A 21,761-nucleotide genomic window follows, 5' to 3' on the forward strand; every position below is an offset into this window, starting at 1 on the left:
AGAACTAAGCACATAGAGATCAACTGTCATTTTGTTGGAGAAAAAGTTCAAGAGAGTATAATCAAATCCATGCACATTTGTACTATAGAACAGCTTGCAGACATTTTACAAAACCATTATGCAGTAGACAACATTCATATCTTCTTAGCAAACTTATAGTTTACGACATATACAAACCACAAGCTTAAGAGGAAGTGATGAAGACTATTTTGGTATGTCGATATTCACTTTGAATAACAAATATTATGTTCCTGATTTAGTGTGATTACGGGCTTTAAGGCATTGATTGTATTTCCTGGATTAACTCTTCCAACTCTGTATAAATTAAGCGCTGTACAGACACAAAATATACAATAGAAAAATACAAAAAACATTCTGTTCATTATCTTCTTATTGGCATACTCAGGCAGCATAGTGTGCCTCTCTTGCCTTCATCTTCAAACTCTGACAACAATGTACATACTTTCATCAGGACTTGAATGGAACCTTGTCGAAATTTGCATTCTTTTGAAATGACATCCTAATGCATAGCCAATGCAACGATCCAAGATTGATGAGAAGAATTCTAATATAATCCTAAATTCAAGTACGAAATCCTCTATAGTTACCATCTCGTTTTCGCAGACTTTCCTCCACATAATTTAATAAGTATAATTGCAAAAGTATATTTCTTCCTTCAAGGCTTTTAACCTATTAATAGATATCCATTTAACGAAGATCAATCAAAAACTAAATCTGGTTCAAATAAAGGGGGGTCAAACATAAATTTTAATTCGGTTCAAATAAAGTGGGATCACACTGCAAAATCAGAAAATCCAACGTATCTTGGTCAAAGAATTCAGAACCAAACCTCAAATAGGGGAATGTGTTCCATGCTTTTTCCCATGGTTTCGACGGAACACATGCTTAAGCAGCTTGTTTGAAATAAGGGAATGACAAGATGTGATGTAATATGTGTTCTGGCAAATGAGATATCATATCCACACTCTTAATGGTTAGTACGCAAATGAGATATCATATCCACACTCTTAATGGTTAGTACTCTCTTTCTTATTAGTCAAATTTACCTAAAACAATAAATCATATTTATATTTTGAACCAATTATTTGAAACAATACAGAGTAATATGAAAACACACACAAACCATAGGCAGTAAAGAGAAAGAAAATGTGTGATTTACTCTGATTCATCCAATTAACAGGTTACGTCCAACAGAGTCAATATTATTGCAATATTGTCTCACCTCTCTCATTACAATGAGAGTGTGTTTGGTTTAGGAAATGTTGGATTATTGGGAATGTTATATTAATGGAAAGTTAGATTTTAGTCAGAATAAATTGATGAATATGTTTTTGAATAATTTCTTTTAACCCCTAACATTTCATATTTAACTAAAACACCCCAGCTTATATAAAACTTTAATTAATAACAAAATCTCCCCCACCACCCCAATCCACTGCCGGCCACCACCGAAAGTCGTTGGAAATCGTTGGGAGTCCTCGAGAGTCACCAGGAGGCTATGATATGGTCGTTTTTGGCCATATTGATGGCCGAAAATGGCCAAAATGGAGTAGATCTAGCCGAAAATGGCCAATCTATTCTGGCTATTTTTGACTAGATCTACTCCATTTTGGCCGTTTTTGGCCATCAATATGGCTAGAAACGGTCATATCAGAGCCTCCCAACGACTTCTAATGACTTTGGCGATAGCCAGCGGTGCTTAGCCAGCTACTGGCGATGGTCTGTAATTTGTTTTAAACATAAGGGCATTATTGTCCAAAAACTTAATTAAACAAAGATAAAATTGTAACGGTGGATTTATGTAAATTGTTTTTAAAACAAGGGCATTATTGTCTAAATTTTTTATCAATAGGGGATAAAATTGTAACAAAAATAAGATAACCAAGTAATTTTACAATACCTACGAAAATTGAGGTTATCAGATTAATTACCTTCAATATTACCAATAATAACTACTATCAGTATTGAAAGATTACCGGAATCTTATATTACTTGACAATCAAACATGGTAATCAAATATTATAAGATGATATTATCTGAGTAATCTCGTATAAACCCCAACCAAACGCCCCTCAAAAGTAATTTGCTATCACTCTCATACAAAAGAAAAGCATGTTTATATATTAGGTTTAAAAGATAAACATAATACTACACAAATTCATATTCTTAAGCTCAAACCCAATAGTGAATTAATAACTTAAATAAATCCTTCAATCTAACATAAATTTTTGAACCCTAAAATTAAATCTGATCCCCCCAAAATCAATAACTTGGAGCTTGCCCCTTGAGATTCCCCGTCGCACCAGCTGCAAAAAAGAGAGATCCAATTTTTGCAGTTCAAAACAAAGAGAGAACCGACATTTATCTTTTTCTTTATCAACAAGAAGTGAAGTAACCAAAGATTACATAAGGGTTTCGAGATTTTGCCATCAACCATCGCAGGTAAAAGGTGGTATGCTAGGGTCACCTCCGGCCCTACAAGGTTCAGATTATATAGTAATCTGGTTGGGTAATGGGATTTTCAAACAAATTTACCAAACAGTTCGTTGGTGTAGTTCAAGAATGAGCTATTAAGTGACATATCCCAAACGCACTCCTAGTCTCCTAGTTTCTAAAAAGTTTCAAAATTTATAAATATTGTTGATGCGTGATTTTTACACCAACTAAACGCACGTGTGCAATGCTGAGCTGGCTTAGAAGACACACGTGAATGCAAGAAAAATGAGAATAAATGCAATGGGGACAGCTTTTAAAGTAGTTCGGATGCTAAGGTAGCAAGTCCTACGTCCACTAATATTTATATTAATGATAAGGGCAGGTCGCGTTAGCGGACTGACTTACCAATGATAGTACAAGAGAGAGAGAACTATATTATAGAGAGAGAGGGTAGCTAATTAAGAGTAAAAATGAGCCCATCCTTTGAATAGGAGAGGAGCTCTCTATTTATAGCGAGATACATTAGGCTAATGATTACTGAATCTATGAGTTGGTGGGATTAAGTGTACAAATCCTTCTTTATGTAACATTGCCCACCTTCTAGAGTAATTTACGCGATTTAGAGCATGGATTGGACACGTGGAATCACCACAGCTTATGACTGGTTTGGCGCGCACCTACTATTCTGACAGAAGAAGACTACCCCTTTCCTCACGTGACTTAGCTGTGGGTGTACCCATGCTCTGACTTTTGCATGCTGATTGGACCTTACATCAGCTCTATATTTTTCAGGCATAACAAATATTTTTTATGTAAATAACAATATATTATTCAATAATGAAACATCCTCTAGTTTCCATTTAGTATTGGCATGCAGTTTAATAATTAATTCCATTGAGTACTTCAAAAAAGATTGATAGAGATATGTGTCATCTTTATACTTAAAATTTGATAATATTAGATTCCAACAATAATAGTTATAGAGTAAGATTATACGTACAAAATTAGTGTATAAATTTAATATAGAAAAATGATGTGATCACTTTTTACAATTGATATTATTTTTGCAGACATGTCTTTGATATTTGATGTCAATATTTTGTAGTGAATCATGTATGATATTTAATATCACCTGAATATTATCAAGATTAACTATTTTTGCAGACATATCTTATAGTACTTAATTACCATGTTTGGTTGTCAAGTAATATAAGATTCCGATAATCTTTCAATATTGATAGTAGTTATTGTTGGTAATATTGAAGGTAATTAATCTGATAACCTCCATTTTTTTAGGTATTGTAAGATTACTTGGTTATCTTATTTTTGTTACAATTTTATCCCTTATTAATAAAATTTTTGGACAACAATGCCCTTGTTTTAAAATCAATTTATATTAATCCACAATTATAATTTTATCCTTATTTAATTAAGTTTTTGGACAATAATACCCTTATATTTAAAACAAATTGCAGACCACCACCAGCAACTAGCCAACTACAGCCGGCCACTGCCTAAAGTCATCGGAAGTCGCTGGGAGGCTCCAATACGGTCGTTTCTAGCCATATTGATGGCCGAAAACGGCCAAAATGGAGTAGATCTAGCCGAGTCGTTTTCGACCATCAATATGGTTAGAGATGACCATATCATAGCCTCTCGATGACTCTTGGGGACTCCCGGTGATTTCCAGCGACTTTTGGCGGTGGCCGACAATGGCTTGGGGTGGTGGGAGAGATTTTGTTATTAATTAAAGTTTTATATAAGATAGGGTGTTTTAGCTAAATCTGAAATGTTGGGGGTTAAAAGAAATTATTCAAAAATTAATAATAAAAATAATATTATATTAATATTTAAAAAAAGGGCAATTTAGTAATTTAAATAACATACCTACCAATTTATTCCTCTCAACTAAACATATTAATATAATATATTCATCATTTTATTCTAACTAACCAAATACATTTTCCTAAATATTTTCAATAATTTTTAAGATAATCTAACTTTCCATTAATATAACATTCCCTAAACCAAACGTACTTTCATTGTAATGAGAGAGGTGAGACAATATTGCAATAATATTGACTATATTGGACGTAACTTGTTAATTAGGTGAATCAGAATAAATCATATATTTTCTCTCTCTTTATTGTTTGTGGTTTGTGTGTGTTTTCTGTCTTGATTTCATATTGTTTCAAATAATTGGTTCAAAATATAAATATGATTTATTGTTTCAAGAAAATTTGACTAATAAGAAAGAGAGTACTGACCATTGAGAGTGTGGATATGATATCTCATTTGCCAGAACACATATTACATCACATCTTGTCATTCCTTTATTTCAAACATGCTACTCAAGCTTGTGCTCCGTCCAAACCATGGGAAAAAGCATGGCATACATTCCCCTATCTGAGGTTTGGTTCTGAATTCTTTGATCAAGATACGCTAGATTTTCCCATTTTGCAGTGCGATCCCACTTTATTTGAACTGAATTAAAATTTGTGTTTGATCCCCCTTATTTGAACCGAATTTAGTTTTTGATTGATCCCGTTAAATGGATATCTATTAATAGGTTAAAAGCCTTGAAGAGAAGAAATATACTTTTGCAATTATACTTATTAAATTATGTAGAGGAAAGTTTGTGAAAACGTGACTATAGAGGATTTCGTACTTGAATTTAGGATTATATTAGAATTCTTCTCATCAATCATGGATCGTTGCATTGGCTATGCATTAGGATGTCATTTCAAAAGAATGCAAATTTCGACAAGGTTCCATTCAAGTCTTGATGAAAGTATGTACATTGTTGTCAGAGTTTGAAGATGAAGGCAAGAGAGGCACACTATGCTGCCTGAGTATGCCAATAAGAAGATAATGAACAGAATGTTTTTTGTATTTTTCTATTGTATATTTTGTGTCTGTATAGCGCTTAATTTATACAGAGTTGGAAGAGTTAATCAAGGAAATACAACTAGCGCCTCAGAGCCCATAATCACACTAAATCAGAAATGTAATTTTTGTTATTCAAAGTGAATATCAACATACCAAAATAGTCTTCATCACTTCCCCTCAAGCTTGTGGTTTGTATATGTCGTAAACTACAAGTTTGCTCAAAAGATATGAATGTTGTCTACTGCATAATAGTTTTGTAAAAATGTCTGCGGGCTGTTCTATAGTATAAATGTGCATGGCTTTGATTATACCCTCTTGAACTTTTTCTCCAACAAAATGATAGTTGATCTCTATGTGCTTAGTTCTTTCATGGAAAACTGGATCTGTTGGAATATTATTTGCGATTTTGTTGTCATAGTATAGGTTGACTGGCTTTTTTTTTTTTTTTAACTTCTAGATCCCTTAGAAGTCCAAGGATCCATGCGATTTCACATGTGGTTTTGGCCATGCATGGCTCTATACTCTGCTTCTTCTAATGAAAGAGAAACCGTCGACTGCTTTTTTGTTTTCCAAGAGATGAACGATCCTCCAAGCTTGATGCAAAACTTGGTGAGTGATTTTCTTGCCATAGAGCATGTGGCCCAATTTGAATCTCAATAAGCTATTAAATCAATATTCCCATCTCAAAGGCAAGAGAAGTCTTACACTAGGGAATCCTTTCAAGTACTTTAGAACCTTTTGATGCTGTATCCATGTGAGATTGTTTTGGTTGATGCATAAATTGGCTGAGGATGTGAATTGCATAGCTAATATTTGACCATGTCATCATAAGATAAATTAGGCGATCCATGAACCTTTGGGAGTGTGAGGGGTCTTTAAGAGTTAGATCAACCTCTGAAGATGACACTTCATTATCGTATTCTTGAGAAGTCAAATTGGAATTTTGTTCAACAGGAATAGCACTAGGTTTATAGACTGATAAACCAAAGTCTAATATGAGCTCTAAGACGTACTTGCATTAACTGAGAGAAATACTAGTTGGAGATTTTGCAATTTCAATCCACATCAAATATTTAATCTCTCCTAGACCTTTGTTCTAAAAATGCTTATTGAGATGCTCTGCTAGGGTTTTTATTGCTGCCTCAACAAAATTCTTAAAAGTACACGCCATTAACAGACGAGCATTGAAGTCGTCTCACAAAACCTAAGACGTTTCGACTTTAGAATCTGATTCCTCGGGTCCACTTTAAAAATTGACTCACACCAAAGGTTGTATTTGTTTTATTATTTGGAGTAGTATTTTTAAAAAAGTAGAGTTGGATTGTTATTACGAGACATGATTTGAAAATTACAAAAACATCTCTTAGGTTTGTTAATTTAGCTAAACACCCTCAATTAATAAAAAGTTTATAAATTGATAAAAACATTTCCATCCACCCACATTTGCCAGATCTGGCCACCACCGTCAGAAAGTGGTCGGATTGGTCTGTCGGTCAGAAAAATGCCAGATTTATGGTCAAAGATATGACTATCGTTGACGACCAGATGTGGCCGTCAATGACTAGATCTTTGGCTATAGATTTATCCTTTTTCGGCCAGATCTATAGTGGATTTGGTCAGAAAATGTCAGATCAGTGCACTACCGATCTAGTTGGTAGAATGTCATTAAGCCAGATTCTGACCACTTTTCGATGGTGGTGGCTAGAATCTGATAAATGTGGATGAATATGGATATTTTTGTTAATTTATAAATATTTTTTGTTGAAATTGTTTAGTTAAATTAACAAAATTACGAAGGTTTAAAAATAATTGAATATAATAGGAATGAATTTTGAGAATGAGGAAATGCGTTTTCGGGCAGGATAGGAATAGGATTGGCAAAAATGTTAAAACAAACAAGCCTAAAAGTCTTATCATCATCCAACAGCATGAAAGTGTACACGTGTACTGAAAAGTCTCTTCCTCTTCATACCAACTCCTAAGCTTCTGTCGTCCCATCACGATTGCTAAATCCCGCTCCTTGAAGCATTTATGTAATAATCAAGATCCAGCTGCTTCACGATGGCCATATTTAATCATCCATGAAAAAATTCTTGAGTTTTAAAGGTGAAGGCACTCGAAAGAATTTCACTGACCATCTGCGCACCGCATTGGATCAAAAGGGCCTTAGAATATTTAGGGATCATGAAAGTATTGAGAGAGGGAAGGAAATTTCGTCTAAGCTATTGAAAGCAATTGAAGATTCCATGATTTGGATCATAATTTTTTCAAGAAATTACGACTCATCGACTTGGTGTTTGGATGAACTTGTAATGATTGTTGATTGCTTAAATGTGGATAAACATCGTGCATTGGTGCCAGTTTTTTACGACATAAATTCGTTAGATGTACGAAGACAAACGGGAGATTTAAAGAAAGCTTTTGATAAACATGAAGAAGAGTTTAGAGATGATGAGGAGAAGGTGCAAAAGTGGAGAAGTGCTATGAGAAAGGTAGCCAGTTTGTCTAGATGGCATTTGAAGGATAGGTACGTGATTTTCTTTGAAGAACAGATATGTAATTTTATTCTTTTAAGCTGATTTAAACACGAGGTAAGGTGGTTTAGGAACAATTTTTTTTTTCCTCATTCTTTAATCACTCTCATTAGGGGTGAGCGGTTCCGAGTACTTTTGCATTTTTCATGGGAACCAGAACTGCATAGTACAGGTTCCCAAAAAAAGAATCGGAACCGGAACCACACAGTGCAGGTTCTTAAATTCAAGGAACCGGAACCTAAAATGCAGGTTCCGGTTCCTTTACCAGGTACCCTATAAAAAATTAATTACCCCTATTAGTTTAAAAAATGACAAAAATACCTTAAAAGTTTACAAATATACCCCTAACAAATTTTGATTACCCATTCATTTATGTCTAATGTAACTCATAAATCCTCTAATCTCTAAGCAACACTTGAACTCAATCAATTCATCACAATTCACATAAAATTTCTCAATCAAAATCAAGACACAAACAATTATTCATCTATAAATTGTTAATTTAATGTTATAAATTGTTAATGTTTATAATGTAATATAATAATATTGTAATTATTTAATTATAATGTAATGTTATAATTAATTAAGTAATCATACTATACATGTATAATATAATGTTATAATTAATTAAATTTCTAATTATTTAATTAAATATTGTACTAATGTTTATAATGTAATGTTACAATTAATTAGATTTTTTAACCATCTAATTAAGTAATGTACTAATGACTAATGTAGTAAATTAATAATGTTTATAATATAATATTATAAATTTATAACTAATTAAGTAATCATTTAACTATGTAATGCTATAATTAATTAAGTGATCATAATATAATGTAATGTAATAATGTTATAATTAATTACGTAATAATTTAATTAAGTAATCATTTGTTTATAATGTAATGTTACAATTTATTAAGTAATTGTATTATAAATTTATAATGCAATGTTAATATGTTATAATTAATTAAATTTCTAATCATTTAATTGAGTATTGTGCTAATGTTTATATATTAAATTACTAATGTTTATAATATAATATCATAATCAATTAAGTAATCATTTAATTATATAATGTTATAATTAATTATGTAATCATACTGTAATCTAATGTTATAATGAATTAAGTAATCATACTATAAATATATAATTTAATATTATAATTAATTAAATTTCTAATCATTTAATTAATATACTAATGTTTATAATGGAATGTTATAATTGATTAAGTAATCATACTATAAATCTATAATGGAATGTTATAATTGATTAAACAATCATAATATAACTCTATAATGTAATGTTATAATTAATTAAATTTTTAATCATTTAATTAAGTAATATAATAATATATTAAATTACTAATGTTTATAATGTAATGTTATAAATTTATAACTAATTAAGTAATCATGTAATTATTTAATGCTATGATTAATTAAATGATCATAATATACTGTAATGTAATAATGTTATAATTTAATTAAATAATTATTTAACTATAATATAATGCTTAATTAATTAAATTTATAATCATTTAATTAAACAATCATTTGTTTATAATATAATGTTATAATTAATGTTTATAATATAATGTCATAATCAATTAAATAATCATATAATTATGTAATGTTATAATTAATTATTTAATCATACTATAAATATTTAATATAATATTATAATTAATTTGTTTATAATAGAATATTATAATTAATTAAGTAATCTTTTAATTATAATGTAATATTACAATTAATTCAGTAATCGTATTATAAATTTATAATATTGTTATGCCTGGGAAAATAAGGGCTGACGTGGGAAAGTCACGTGAAGAGNTTGCTAGAATCTAGCGTAATAGCGCACTCTCAGCTAGATCTGATTGATAGTGCATCGATCTGACATTTTCTGACCAAATCCATCATAGATCTAGCCAAAAAAGGTCAAATATACAACCAAAGATCCAGTCGTTGATGACCAGATCTTTGGGCACATCTGGTCGTAAACAACGACCATATCTTTGGCCGTAAATCTGGCATTTTTCGATCAATTAACCGACCAAATTTAGCCGGTCGTGAGCTATTACGCCAGATTTAGACCACCTTCCAACAATAGTAGTCGGAATATGGCAAATGTGGACGGGTGGGGACGTTTTTATCAATTTATAAACTTTTTATTAATTGAGAGTGTTTAGCTAAATTAACAACCCTAGAGGTGTTTTTGTAATTTTCAAATCTTATCTCATAATAACAACCCAACTCTACTTTTTTTTTAAAATACTACTCCAAATAATAAAACAAATACAGCCTTAGGTGTGAGTCTCAATTTTTAAAGTGGATCCGAGTAATCAGATTCTAAAGTCGAAACGCTTTAGGTTTTGTGAGATGACTTCAACGCCCGTCTGTTAACGGCGTGTACTTTTAAGAATTTTGTTGAGGCGGCAATTAAAACCCTAAAAGAGCATCTCAATGAGCATTTCTAGAACAAAGGTCTAGGAGAGCCTAAATATTTGTTGATGATTGAAATTACAAAATCTCTAGCTGGTATTTCTCTGAGTCAACGCAAGTACGTCTTACAGCTCATATTAGACTTTGGTTTATCAGCCTGTAAACCTAGTGCTATTCCTATTGAACAAAATTCCAAGCTAACTTCTCAAGAATACGATAATGAAGTATCGTCTTCAGAGGTTGATCCAGCTCTTAAAGACCCTTCACATTACCCAAGGCTCATGGGTCGTCTAATTTATCTCACGACAAAATCCCCTAGTATATAAAAGAGTGAAAAAATACCTATGGTTATAGACTCAAATCCATTAGCATGAAAAATTTTCTTTTCTACGTGAAATCCTTTAGTATATGAATGAGTGAAAAAGTGTTTTCGTTATTGTGGAATAAGAAACCTTCGTATCTTAATACATGTTTTTAAATTATTATGGGCTATTACAGTGGGATCCACCTTTTGGGGACTATGAGTGGAAGCAATAACAATAATATTTCTAATGGAACATTTTTCTGGGAAAAGGTTTCTACTTCTGTTAGATGACATTTGGAATGAGAATTATGAAAAATCAGATATTTTAAGAACACCCTTTACAACATGTGATATTAGAAGTAAAACAATTGTTACAACTCATAATGAAGATTTGCATCAATTATGGGTACTGTTCCAACTTATCATCTAAAGGCGTTGTCTAACGTCGATTGTTTTTCTTTGTTTGTAAAACATGCATTGGGAAGTAGAAATCTAAATGAGCACCCACGTCTTAAAAAGATTGGTGAGGATGTAGTGAGAAAGTGTAAAGGTCTGCCTTTAGCAGCGGAGCAAATTGGATCCTAGTGATTGGGAAACTGTATCGACTAGGAAGATGTGGGATTTTCCAGATGATAGAAGTGGGATTTTCCCAGCTTTGAGGCTGAGCTACTATCATCTTCCTTCTTATTAGAAGAAATTGTTTGTTTGCTGCTCAATTTTTCCAAAAGATTATGAATTTGAGAAGGATGAGTTGATTTTGTTATGGATGGCTGAAGGTTTTCTTCAACACCAACAAGGAAAGAAACAAGAAGATGTGGGATGCTGTTATTTTAATGAATTATTAGCAAGGTCATTTTTTGAACGATCAAGTAGCAACAACATGCAGTTTGTTATGCATGACCTTATAAATGATTTGGCTAAACATCTTGCAGAGAAAATATAGTATAATTTGGATGGTAAGTTCGATAGCGATGAGTTGGAGACATTTCTTCAAAAAAACTCGTCATGTGACATTCACTCGTAATACATATGAAGCCCCTCAAAGATTTAAGGTCTGCTACAAGATGAAGTCTTTAAGAACATTCATAGCACTACCAGTTCATACATCAGATTGGGTTGCATCTTGCTACTCAAGTAACACTCTCCTTCATGATATGTTGCCAAAATTAAGATACTTAAGGCCCTTAAGTTTGAGCGGCTATTGTGTTAGGCAGCTACCAGATTCCATTGGTGATTTGAAGCATTTACGTTACCATAATATGTCTCACTCTAAAATTACTCTCTCTCTCTCTCTCTCTCTCTCTCTTTTTCCCTTCTTTTAAGGGTTAGATTTGTCTCTTTGTATGCTTCTTTGTAAGGCTAGTATTATTCAACACACAAACACCAAATAACCTATCAGCTAAGTGAGTAGTATGTTCAAGCCTCTTTGCTCTCTTTTTATCACAAGATGCATGTGGAAGTTTTTTAAGGAAGTGATAAAATTTGAGGTGGGCCTCACTCCCCACCCAATAAGACCTTATTGAATGGGAGGATTACCCTCTCTTATGAACTAGTAGGTTTGAGCATGCATAGTCGGTGTGAGACTCCAACACTTCCCCTCACAGTCAAGCTCATATGTTGAGTTATGCCTGTTGACGGAGGTAGTTGTTGGCTCTAACTCCTTAACCGGTGGTCAAACACTCAGCTTAACTAAACCTGGGCTCTGATACCATGATAGAATTTGAGGTGGGCTTGACTCTTTACCCAATAAAGCCTTTTGGGTGAGGAGTTAGGCCAAACTCCAACAAGTGGTATCAGAGCTAACCCTATTTGAGTTGAGTGATTGACCAGCGGTGAGTTGCCAAACTACTTCCATTCATAGGCAAGTGGACCATATGGGCTTAATCGTGAGGGGGAGTGTTGGAGATCTCATATCGATTAGCACGCTCAAGCCATTGGGTTTATAAGAGTGGGCAATCCTCTCACTCAATAAGGTCTTTTGGGTGAGAAGTTTATATATATATAAACTAGTAGGCTTGAGCGTGTCTAGTTGGTGTGAGACTCCAACACTCCCCCTCACGGTCAAGCTCATATGTTGGGTCATGCCTGTTGACGAAGATAATTATTGGCTCTAACTCCTCACTTGGTGGGCTCTGATACCATGATAAAATTTGAGATCGGCCTGACTCCTCACCCAATAAAATCTTGTTGAATAGGAGGATTACCCTCTCTTATAAACTAGTAAACTTGAACGTGCCTAATCGATGTGGGACTCCAAAACAAAGATCGTACTTACTAAAATTATTCTTACTTAATTATTTTACATTTAATAAATAAAACTTCGAAATATGTAGACGTACAATTACCTTTTCCTTGTTGGTATTGATAGCGATTTACAATTAGTTTGACTGATAGGTCCGTGCAAATAATTACAAAAAGGTAACTCAAATAAGTACAAACCAAGGGCTCAGATGAAAAAGAAAAATAAAAAATCTATATAAGATGTGGGGAATAAAACGATAACATAAAAAGATGAAGGATTTATCTGATTTGTAGCAAAAATATTCAAAATCTAAAGCTCCTTTTAATCTCACTACACCACCTCGCATAGTTTCATCTTTATTTACATTTATTATGCTATTTTTCTACTTAAAGCTTTGGTAATTCTTGAGTTCTCCTCTCATATGTCTGTGGTTCATATTTCTTGATAGCAGTCAAAACAAACACCAATCCAAACTATCCGTCGACTATGTTTAAACCCTCAACTCTTCTTACTTCTACAAATAAACCGCCTTCCATTTCGCCCTCTTCCCTTCCCCCTTTTTGCGCACAAAAATACAAACACACCACTGTCCACACTTTAACATGTTAAACCCTCAAAGGGCCATCACCAATGGCGAGAACGACCACGACCACGATCACGATCAAGCTGATCAGGGTCACCAGGACGATGAACCTAACATCAGAGACATCCATGCCTTGACCCCACCCCATCCCCTTCCGCTGAATCGTGGCCGTAGAAGAGAGACTTGGGAGACTAGTAGCCATCCATCATCGTCCATGTCCATCTCCAGTGAAGGAGCTGCAAGTGAGAATTTTACCACCATGAGCAGAGAATTCAGCGCCTTGGTTCTTGCGGGTTCGGCTATAGAGACTAATGAAAGTGATGTGATGATGAACGATATGAATAATAGTCACTTGACGAGGATTGGAGAGGAAGAGATACCGGAAGAGACTAATCCTTTGGCTATAGTACCGGATAATAGTCCGTTGGAGTCGAGTCTGGATTCGAGACGGGTGGGTTCCGGCGGCTTTCATGGTGATGTTTCGGTGCAGAGAGTGAAGAAAGAAGAGGTGGAGACGAAGATATCAGCATGGCAAAACGCGAAGATTTCGAAGCTTAATAATCGGTTTAAGAGAGAAGAGGCGATAATTAATGGTTGGGAGAGTGAGCAAGTGGAAAAGGCTAATTCTTGGATGAAGAAAGTTGAGGTAATTAATTAGTAGTAATTAAAAAGCCTTTTTGGCTTTTGCATGCATGATGGATAGTTGATGATCATTTGGTATTTAGTTCTACATGCAGAAAGTGAATCTATTAGCAACTAATGATTATAATTAGTGAAAGTTTTGATTAAGCATGTGGTTGATGATCAGTAGTTTTCAGCAGTTTAAGTCCATTATTTATTGATCCTCCAATAATAGTAAAGTTATCCTAATCTTTTAGTCTGCAAAATTAAGCATATGTTTAAGTTGGAATGATTAATACTAAAGAAATTTCATATTATTGGTTCCTAAGCTCATCTGTTTAAGATAAATAATTAATCATTTTATGTCTGTGTAGAGGAAGCTAGAAGAGAAGAGAGCGAGAGCCCTGGAGAAGATGCAAAATGATGTGGTGAAAGCACGCAGAAAAGCTGAAGAGAGAAGGGCGTCATCGGAGTCCAAGAGAGGAACCAAAGTGGCAAGAATTCTTGAAGTTGCTAATTTGATGAGAGCTGTTGGCAGAGCTCCGGTCAAACGATCTTTCTTCTAATTATGTTCTATAATTATTATTAGTATCATAAACTAAAGAAGAAGATTTTATTTCTTTCTTTCCAAAGAAGAGCAAAGTGTGGACAATTATGAAATTTAAAAGAGTGTTGTTTGGAAGAAATGTGTGTTGGTGGAGCAACTTTTATTTGATGGTTTGTAAATTAATTATATTAAATTGTTAATGGCTTATTTTTGTTGGTAGAGAGTTGGTGCTTATTGCTTAATGTCCATTTCATAATTAGAGCTAGGTGTTTAATCTTACATCTGTTGTTGAACCATTTATATTATTTTTCTTGCCATCTTACCTACAACTTCATCTTATGGTTATGTATATGCATCATCAATCTAAGTTACGGGCCTAAACAGAGAAAATTATGTCCTAAATATAGAAAAAAAACATGTTCTTATAATTGAAGAAATGTTTTTTCTTTCTCTCAAAGTTGGCAAACTCACCGTTGCATAATGAACTAAAAAAATGTCCAAATTCATAATTAATTTATTAATTTTCTCTATTTATGGTACAAAACAATGAATTGGGATCTATCAATATATCTTTATATAAGAATCTAGTTCTATTCCATTCCAGCATCATAGCTTAGAATGACACCAAATGATAAAGTTAAACACATGTGGAGCTTCAGTACTCTCCATAAAAAGTCCAGAAAATTCACCGAAAGCCATGAAAAGAGGATGGCTAGAATATGACTATTAGCTTTACAGATGTGAAACCACATTTGAAAAATGTTTTAGAAGGAACTAAATCTCAGGAAAGTTGTAGTTAACAGTGAAAAGCATTTCAACAGTTCACCCTTGATTTACGTTCATTAGATCATTAGCAAAGGATTAAAAAAGTTAAAAAATCTAAACAAATGTTCCATTTCGATAGCTCTAATAGTTTTGATTTGATTAATTGACAAAGAAATTTTGTGGGTTAATTGGTTTTGGCCATTGTGACATTTCAGCAGTAGAACCCACAAAGCCTACTCCAAGAAAGTGCCAAGTTTTCTTTATAGGCTCTTCAACGGCTGGTGACCACCATCACAATCACACTGTATTTAAAGTAATTAAGCATTCAATTAATTTTGTTATAGAAGGATTGGATGGGTGAACTAAACACAATTTCTAAATGTTGGATAAATTGGGTGTATCTTCTACTGCCGACAATGATGTGTGATGAAAAATTATGATTGTATTGGCTAAGCATTAGCCAATATCTTCTACCAGGGGAAAAAACTGACAAGATTGATGATTCTTTTGATTTGGTACTTAAATAGGATCCAGAATCAAATGGAAAGCGTTCAATCATCAGACTTTGATTTAATCTCATCACTTAATAGATCCAATTTTGCATAAATTTCTCTACTTCTTGGATGGTCTTTGCCGCCTGCCACAAACCGATGGACCTTATTATCAATCTCAATCCAGCTACATCCAGCCTCTTTCCTTAACTTCAAGTCATTCATAGCTGTTCTAACTTCGGCTGCCTCATCTAGCATTCCTTCTCTAGCATAGATATTTGAAACAAGTATATAAGACCCAGCCTCTTCAGGCTCTAAGTTCAGCAAATGTTTTGAAGCCAAAATGCCAAAACTCAAATCCCCACTTAATTTAGAGACACTGACCAAAGTTCTCCAAAGAAGAGGTGAGTGTGGATAAGGGGAACTTTTAATAAGATTCATGGCTTCGGACAAAAGACCAGCCCTGCCCAATAGATCAACCATGCAAGTAAAGTGCTCAAGTATTGGCTTTATTCCATATATTGGTTCAATTTCATTGAATAAGAATATGCCATCTTCCCATAACCCAGAGTAAATGCAGGCTTGAAGAACAGCCAATATTGTGATTTCATCTGGTACAAATCCTTGACATTTCATCTCTTGGAAGAGCAAGAGTGCTTTTTTACCCTGCCCATGAAGGGCATATGCAGAAAGCATTGCGTTCCATGATACAACATTGTGCCCACTCATACCTTTGAACGTTTGAAAGGCATCTTCAATGCTTCCACACTTGGCATACATGGAAATTAAAGCATTATCTACAATTAAATCTGCTTCATACCCTGATTTAAACGTATAAGCATGAAGACTACTGCCTCTGACCAAACAAGATTTGTTAGCAGATTGACTAATTAGCCGTGAAAAAGTCACATTATCTGGTTGCATACCAGCTAATCTTTGCCGACTAAACAAAATCATCACATCTTCTTCATCAGCTGCATTTGTTTCCGTAAATCCAACAAGAAGTGCATTGAATGAAGCAGTATTTTTACCTGATACACCATTAAAAAGCATTCTTGCAGACTTCAGGTTCCCACATTTGGCATATAAATCAACTAAACCAGTTCCAACACTGACATCATATAAATGACCAAGTTTTATCACAAACCCATGGAATTGAACTCCAAAGTCCAAGTTTCTACACTCCGAGCAAGCGTCAATTACGGTTGCTAAACAACTTGAGTCGCAAAAAATACCAAGGTCTAGTAATTCCAAGAACCCCTTAATGGCTTTCCCACCATGACCACTCTTCACATACCCTGACATAAGTGCAGTCCAAGAAATCAAATTCCTCTCATTCATTGCATTAAACATTCTCTCAGCTTCATCAACCATTCCATACTTCCCATACATTGTAACTAATGCATTTCCAACCGAAACCTCCCTCTCTAAACTGTACTTAATAGCAACCCCGTGTAGTTGCTTCCCTTCTTCAAAACCTACATTCTCACCGCTAGCGCTAATTATATTTGTAAATGTATAATCATTTGGCTCAAAACCACAACTCAGCAGATGAACAAAGACCTCAAAAGCTTTATCCCCATAACCCGCCTTATCATATTCCAAAATCATGAAATTCAAACACCTAACATCTTTATAAGCCAAGCTATGGAAAATTTTCTCTGCATCATTAAAGAATGCACTTCTTGAATACATGGAAATCAAAGAAGTTGCAACAAAAACATTCTTCTCAAACCCATTTTTTATGACAAAACCATGAATTTGCTCACCGAGAATCCGATCCTCTCGCGAGCTACAAGCCTGTAAAACAACAGAACAAGTACGCTCGTTGAACTTCTCGTCCAAACGACACATATCGAGTGCAATTCGAAACACAGACTCGTAATCCCCATTCTCTAAATACCCTTTTATTAATGAAGTCCAAGTGATGGTGTTTCTCTCAAGCGTTTCATCAAACACCCGTTGCGCATCATCCAATTTATTGAATTTCGAATAGAGATTGACAAGATTATTGGCCTGAAAGGTGTGGTTTTGAGAGCCTGATTTTAGTAAAAAGGCATGAACCATTTGACCCAATTGCAGATCTTCAGAGCCAATTGAGATTTTGAGGAGCTGAGGCCAGTCATCGTGAAGAGGAGTCTGTTCACAAGAAGATGAAACACTTGAAATGGAACAAAACTGAGTGATTTTGGGTTTGGGGTATTGCGGGAATTTTTTATTATTGGGTAGTTTTGTGTTCAATTGAGGAAGAGATTCGTGAGATATCAGTGGAGAAAGCAGAAAGTTAGCGGGAAACAAAATAGTATGCATGGGGCTTTATCAATTTTCTTCTATTACTACTGTGTCATATATTTTAGTAATATTAAGGACAAAATCCTTAGTACCCCTGAGTTATCAAATACTTTTCTTCCCTGTGTTATCCGAGTTATATTTAGCTCTGGGTTTTTGTGGAGATTAATGCTTCTAAGCCTATTCTGCACCAATTTATGCCTGTGTACCATTGAAACTTAATTCCAATTGAAACTGAGTATGAATAGAAACCAAAGCGTTGTCCAAAATGCTGAGTTTGGCCATGAGGCACCTGAGGAGGCTCCTCCCTCAACTACTCTCGAGGCCCCACATACCCACCCCCACCCTATGAGCACTAACTCCCCAAATATCATTCGGCTAGAAACTTCTTTGACTTCTAACTTGGAGGAAGTCCTTCCAAATGGTGCTCCGATTGTTGAAGCTCGTGATCCTTTGCCTTTCAACTCCCCAAACATCATTCCAGCCGAGCGACAATTTATTTATGGATGGTCGGAAAGGGTAACCATGGTGTCTGTTGCCCACTACAACTAGAACGCCGAAGATGCCGAAGTGAATCTCCTCTCCGACATAGAGTGGCCCATGCTCCAATCCTAGCACTCTAGACCTCCGGATCCGTCGACATCCAAGGGTAAGAAGAATAAGAAGAAATGACAGTGATCTTAGATTCTTTCCTTTCCTTTGTAGAGACTGCGAGTTCGTCGTAAGTTTTTTTCAGTTAAAACTAACACTTTTACCATTTTGACTTATGGAATGACCAAATTACCCCTATGANGAACGCCGAAGATGCCGAAGTGAATCTCCTCTCCGACATAGAGTGGCCCATGCTCCAATCCCAGCACTCTAGAGCTTTGGATCCGTCGACATCCAAGGGTAAGAAGAATAAGAAGAAATGACAGTGATCTTAGATTCTTTCCTTTCCTTTGTAGAGACTGCGAGTTCGTCGTAAGTTTTTTTCAGTTAAAACTAACACTTTTACCATTTTGACTTATGGAATGACCAAATTACCCCTACAATAGTTTCTACAAAATTATGAAAAATATGTTAATTTAAAAAATATATATAAATTAACATAAAAATTCAACAACTTTACCTAAACAAAAGAAAACTTAAAAAATAAAAAAAAAATTATAAATTTGACAAATTTGTATGATTTGTAGATTTTGATTATTTTATGAAATTATTTTATGATTTTTTCTTCTTTAGAGTCTGCTTGGGAGTTTTATGGTAGCGGTTATGAGGGTAAACTATCGTAGCGGTTTTAAAGGTAAATCACCGTAACTGTTTTGAGGGGTTTTTAGTAGCAATTTTTAAAATACCCAACATGTGCTTGAGAGTTTATTTTCCAACTGTTCTGACAGTTTTTTTAAATGATACATTTACATAAATGCTTATAAAGTTAAAACACTCTCTCTTTTGCTTAATTAACTTTGAAGTTATAAATTTGACTTGCATGTTTTAGCTACTCAGTCTTGTGAAAAAGTTGTCTTTACAAAGTTGTACTTATGTTTCTTATTTAACACCTGGTTTTGGGTTTTACTTCCATTATCATTAGTCTGTGTCATGGTTAGTCGATTTAGTAAGAGTAGAAGACGCTATAATTATCAAATTGGAATGCTGGACAGTGTTTTGACTCCTGTGAACGAAGTGATGATTGCTTCTAACACTTTATGAAAGTGACGACTAACCTTCTCACCAGAGCGATGAAAAAGCAATGAAAACGCACTATGCCTAGTGTCTTGATCTATAATCCAAAGGAATTCAGCAACTTGTTCTTCAACTGTAGCTCGTTGAGTTGAACGAAGCCCCCCTTTCGTTGCTAAAATTCCACAAAATTCTACAAATGTTACGGGACCCATTCGAATCAAAGGTCTACCACTTGGTCCAGCAATACGTTACATTATTTCATCCCGAATTTGCTTACTTTGCAAGCGTATTGCACGATTAATTCTACTCAAACGTGAAGTAGTTTGTGCTGTGGGTTGTTGTGCTAAAACACATCCAACTAATAATAGAAACATCATATGAATATGATATATACAAATGATAGCGTACATGATCAAATCATCATTATTTAAGTCATCATAGTCAAGCCATCTAATAAATAAGAATGAGAACACAACAAAAGAGTTATTATCAAATTAAAAGATTAAAAGAACAAAAAGTATAGCAATATAATGTCACATATGAAACAGCTTTCCTGCTGAAGTTGGCTAACATTTCTCAAATCATATTCTATTGTTATGGTATTAATCCGAGTTTGTACAGACAAGTATTCACTGATTATAAATTCAAGGGAAAAACAATCTGGATATTTACTATTGTTGCATCATAATAGTTGGAAGCGGCCTGTTAATGATGCTACCAGTTATGAAATTTGATGCAACCTTATATGACTTATACAGAATTTCCTTGTGTTAAGCCAGAATCTACTCAGGAAAAATCAGGCAAGAAGTTTGTCCCTCAACTTCATGTAAATCAATTTCCTAACTCGTAGCTTTCCTGCTGAAGTTGGCTAATGAAAACTCTCTCACGGCTTTACAATAATAGCTGTGATGTATTCTAAACTTGTATAAAATAGATAGAGCATAAATTGTTTTGCGCAGCACTCGGTTGACACAGCAAACCTATTCTAAATGTGTTCAAATAAACTCTGGCCAACTCAAAATAAACCATATATACAAAGCTGAAAGAAAATAATACATCATAAAGATATGGTCATTATGTATGAAACATGAAAGAAAGATGCAAACCTAGCTAATAAATTTAACTATATGATCTCTTCGCCTTAGAAGAAACATATAAATTCTATCCTCTGGAGTTATTTAAAGAAAATGAACAGAGAAATACAGATCCTCCATTAAATTGCTATGTCTTCCCAAACTCGCGTTCCCAACCTGATTTAACAACTTGCAATGTTGTTTTACAAACAACTGTTGGTATAAACAAGTTTTGAAAGTAGAAAAAACTTGAATTTCAAAAATAATAAAAGACGAACTTCTGCAAACAAGTTTGAAACAGGAAAAATCAACAAAGCTTCAACAAAGCAAATGGCTGATAGGCTCATTCCCAATTCAATATAAGCCCTTGCACAATGAAACCAATCAAAACGTACAAATATACAAAGTTTATTCGTAAAACGAAAAAAAGAACCTTTAATATACATGTATATAAAAAATTAAAAAAGAAACCCTCAGAATCAACAAAACTGAATCAAGAAAAACATCTGACATTGCCATTTTACAAAGAAAGCAATCACATACAGTGAGATTACATATTCCAACATAATGCATCAAAGAAAAGCTAGTGAAATAAAGAATCAAACTCATAAACAGACGTCAAAATCCAATCTTTACACCAAACTAACATACTTTTAACTCAGATTAATATAAAAAAAGATAATGACAATCACATCCAAGAGTTTAAAGCAAAAGTGACGAATGATCAATCATGCAAATACATTAACAAATCCATAAAAGAAGCAAGAACCCAGATGGGAAATCACCTTATCTCGTGTAATTATTCTCTTGAGAGAGAGAGAGAGAGAGTGAAGAAGAGTGAGAGACAATTCGTTAAATTG

The 21,761-nt window shown here is 34.0% G+C and overlaps 3 protein-coding genes across 3 annotated transcripts; 2 read left to right on the plus strand and 1 right to left on the minus strand.

Annotated features, from left to right (window-relative positions):
- The first annotated feature begins 7,427 nt into the window (after positions 1–7,427).
- On the plus strand, positions 7,428–10,916 carry LOC116130044 (TMV resistance protein N-like). Its single transcript, XM_031415790.1, has 2 exons — positions 7,428–7,873; positions 10,820–10,916. Exons 1-2 carry the CDS (start codon positions 7,428–7,430, stop codon positions 10,914–10,916), a joined length of 543 nt encoding a protein of 180 aa, XP_031271650.1.
- A 2,248-nt stretch (positions 10,917–13,164) lies between these two features.
- On the plus strand, positions 13,165–14,841 carry LOC116130063 (remorin 4.1-like). Its single transcript, XM_031415810.1, has 2 exons — positions 13,165–14,096; positions 14,446–14,841. Exons 1-2 carry the CDS (start codon positions 13,470–13,472, stop codon positions 14,635–14,637), a joined length of 819 nt encoding a protein of 272 aa, XP_031271670.1. The 5' UTR covers positions 13,165–13,469; the 3' UTR covers positions 14,638–14,841.
- A 795-nt stretch (positions 14,842–15,636) lies between these two features.
- LOC116130115 (pentatricopeptide repeat-containing protein At2g33680-like) lies at positions 15,637–18,479 on the minus strand. The gene has a single exon (XM_031415872.1). It carries the CDS (start codon positions 18,182–18,184, stop codon positions 15,935–15,937), a length of 2,250 nt encoding a protein of 749 aa, XP_031271732.1. The 5' UTR covers positions 18,185–18,479; the 3' UTR covers positions 15,637–15,934.
- Between the last annotated feature and the right edge of the window lie 3,282 nt (positions 18,480–21,761).

Source organism: Pistacia vera, unplaced genomic scaffold, assembly GCF_008641045.1.
Source record: "Pistacia vera cultivar Batoury unplaced genomic scaffold, PisVer_v2 Contig217, whole genome shotgun sequence".
Lineage (NCBI taxonomy): Eukaryota > Viridiplantae > Streptophyta > Magnoliopsida > Sapindales > Anacardiaceae > Pistacia > Pistacia vera.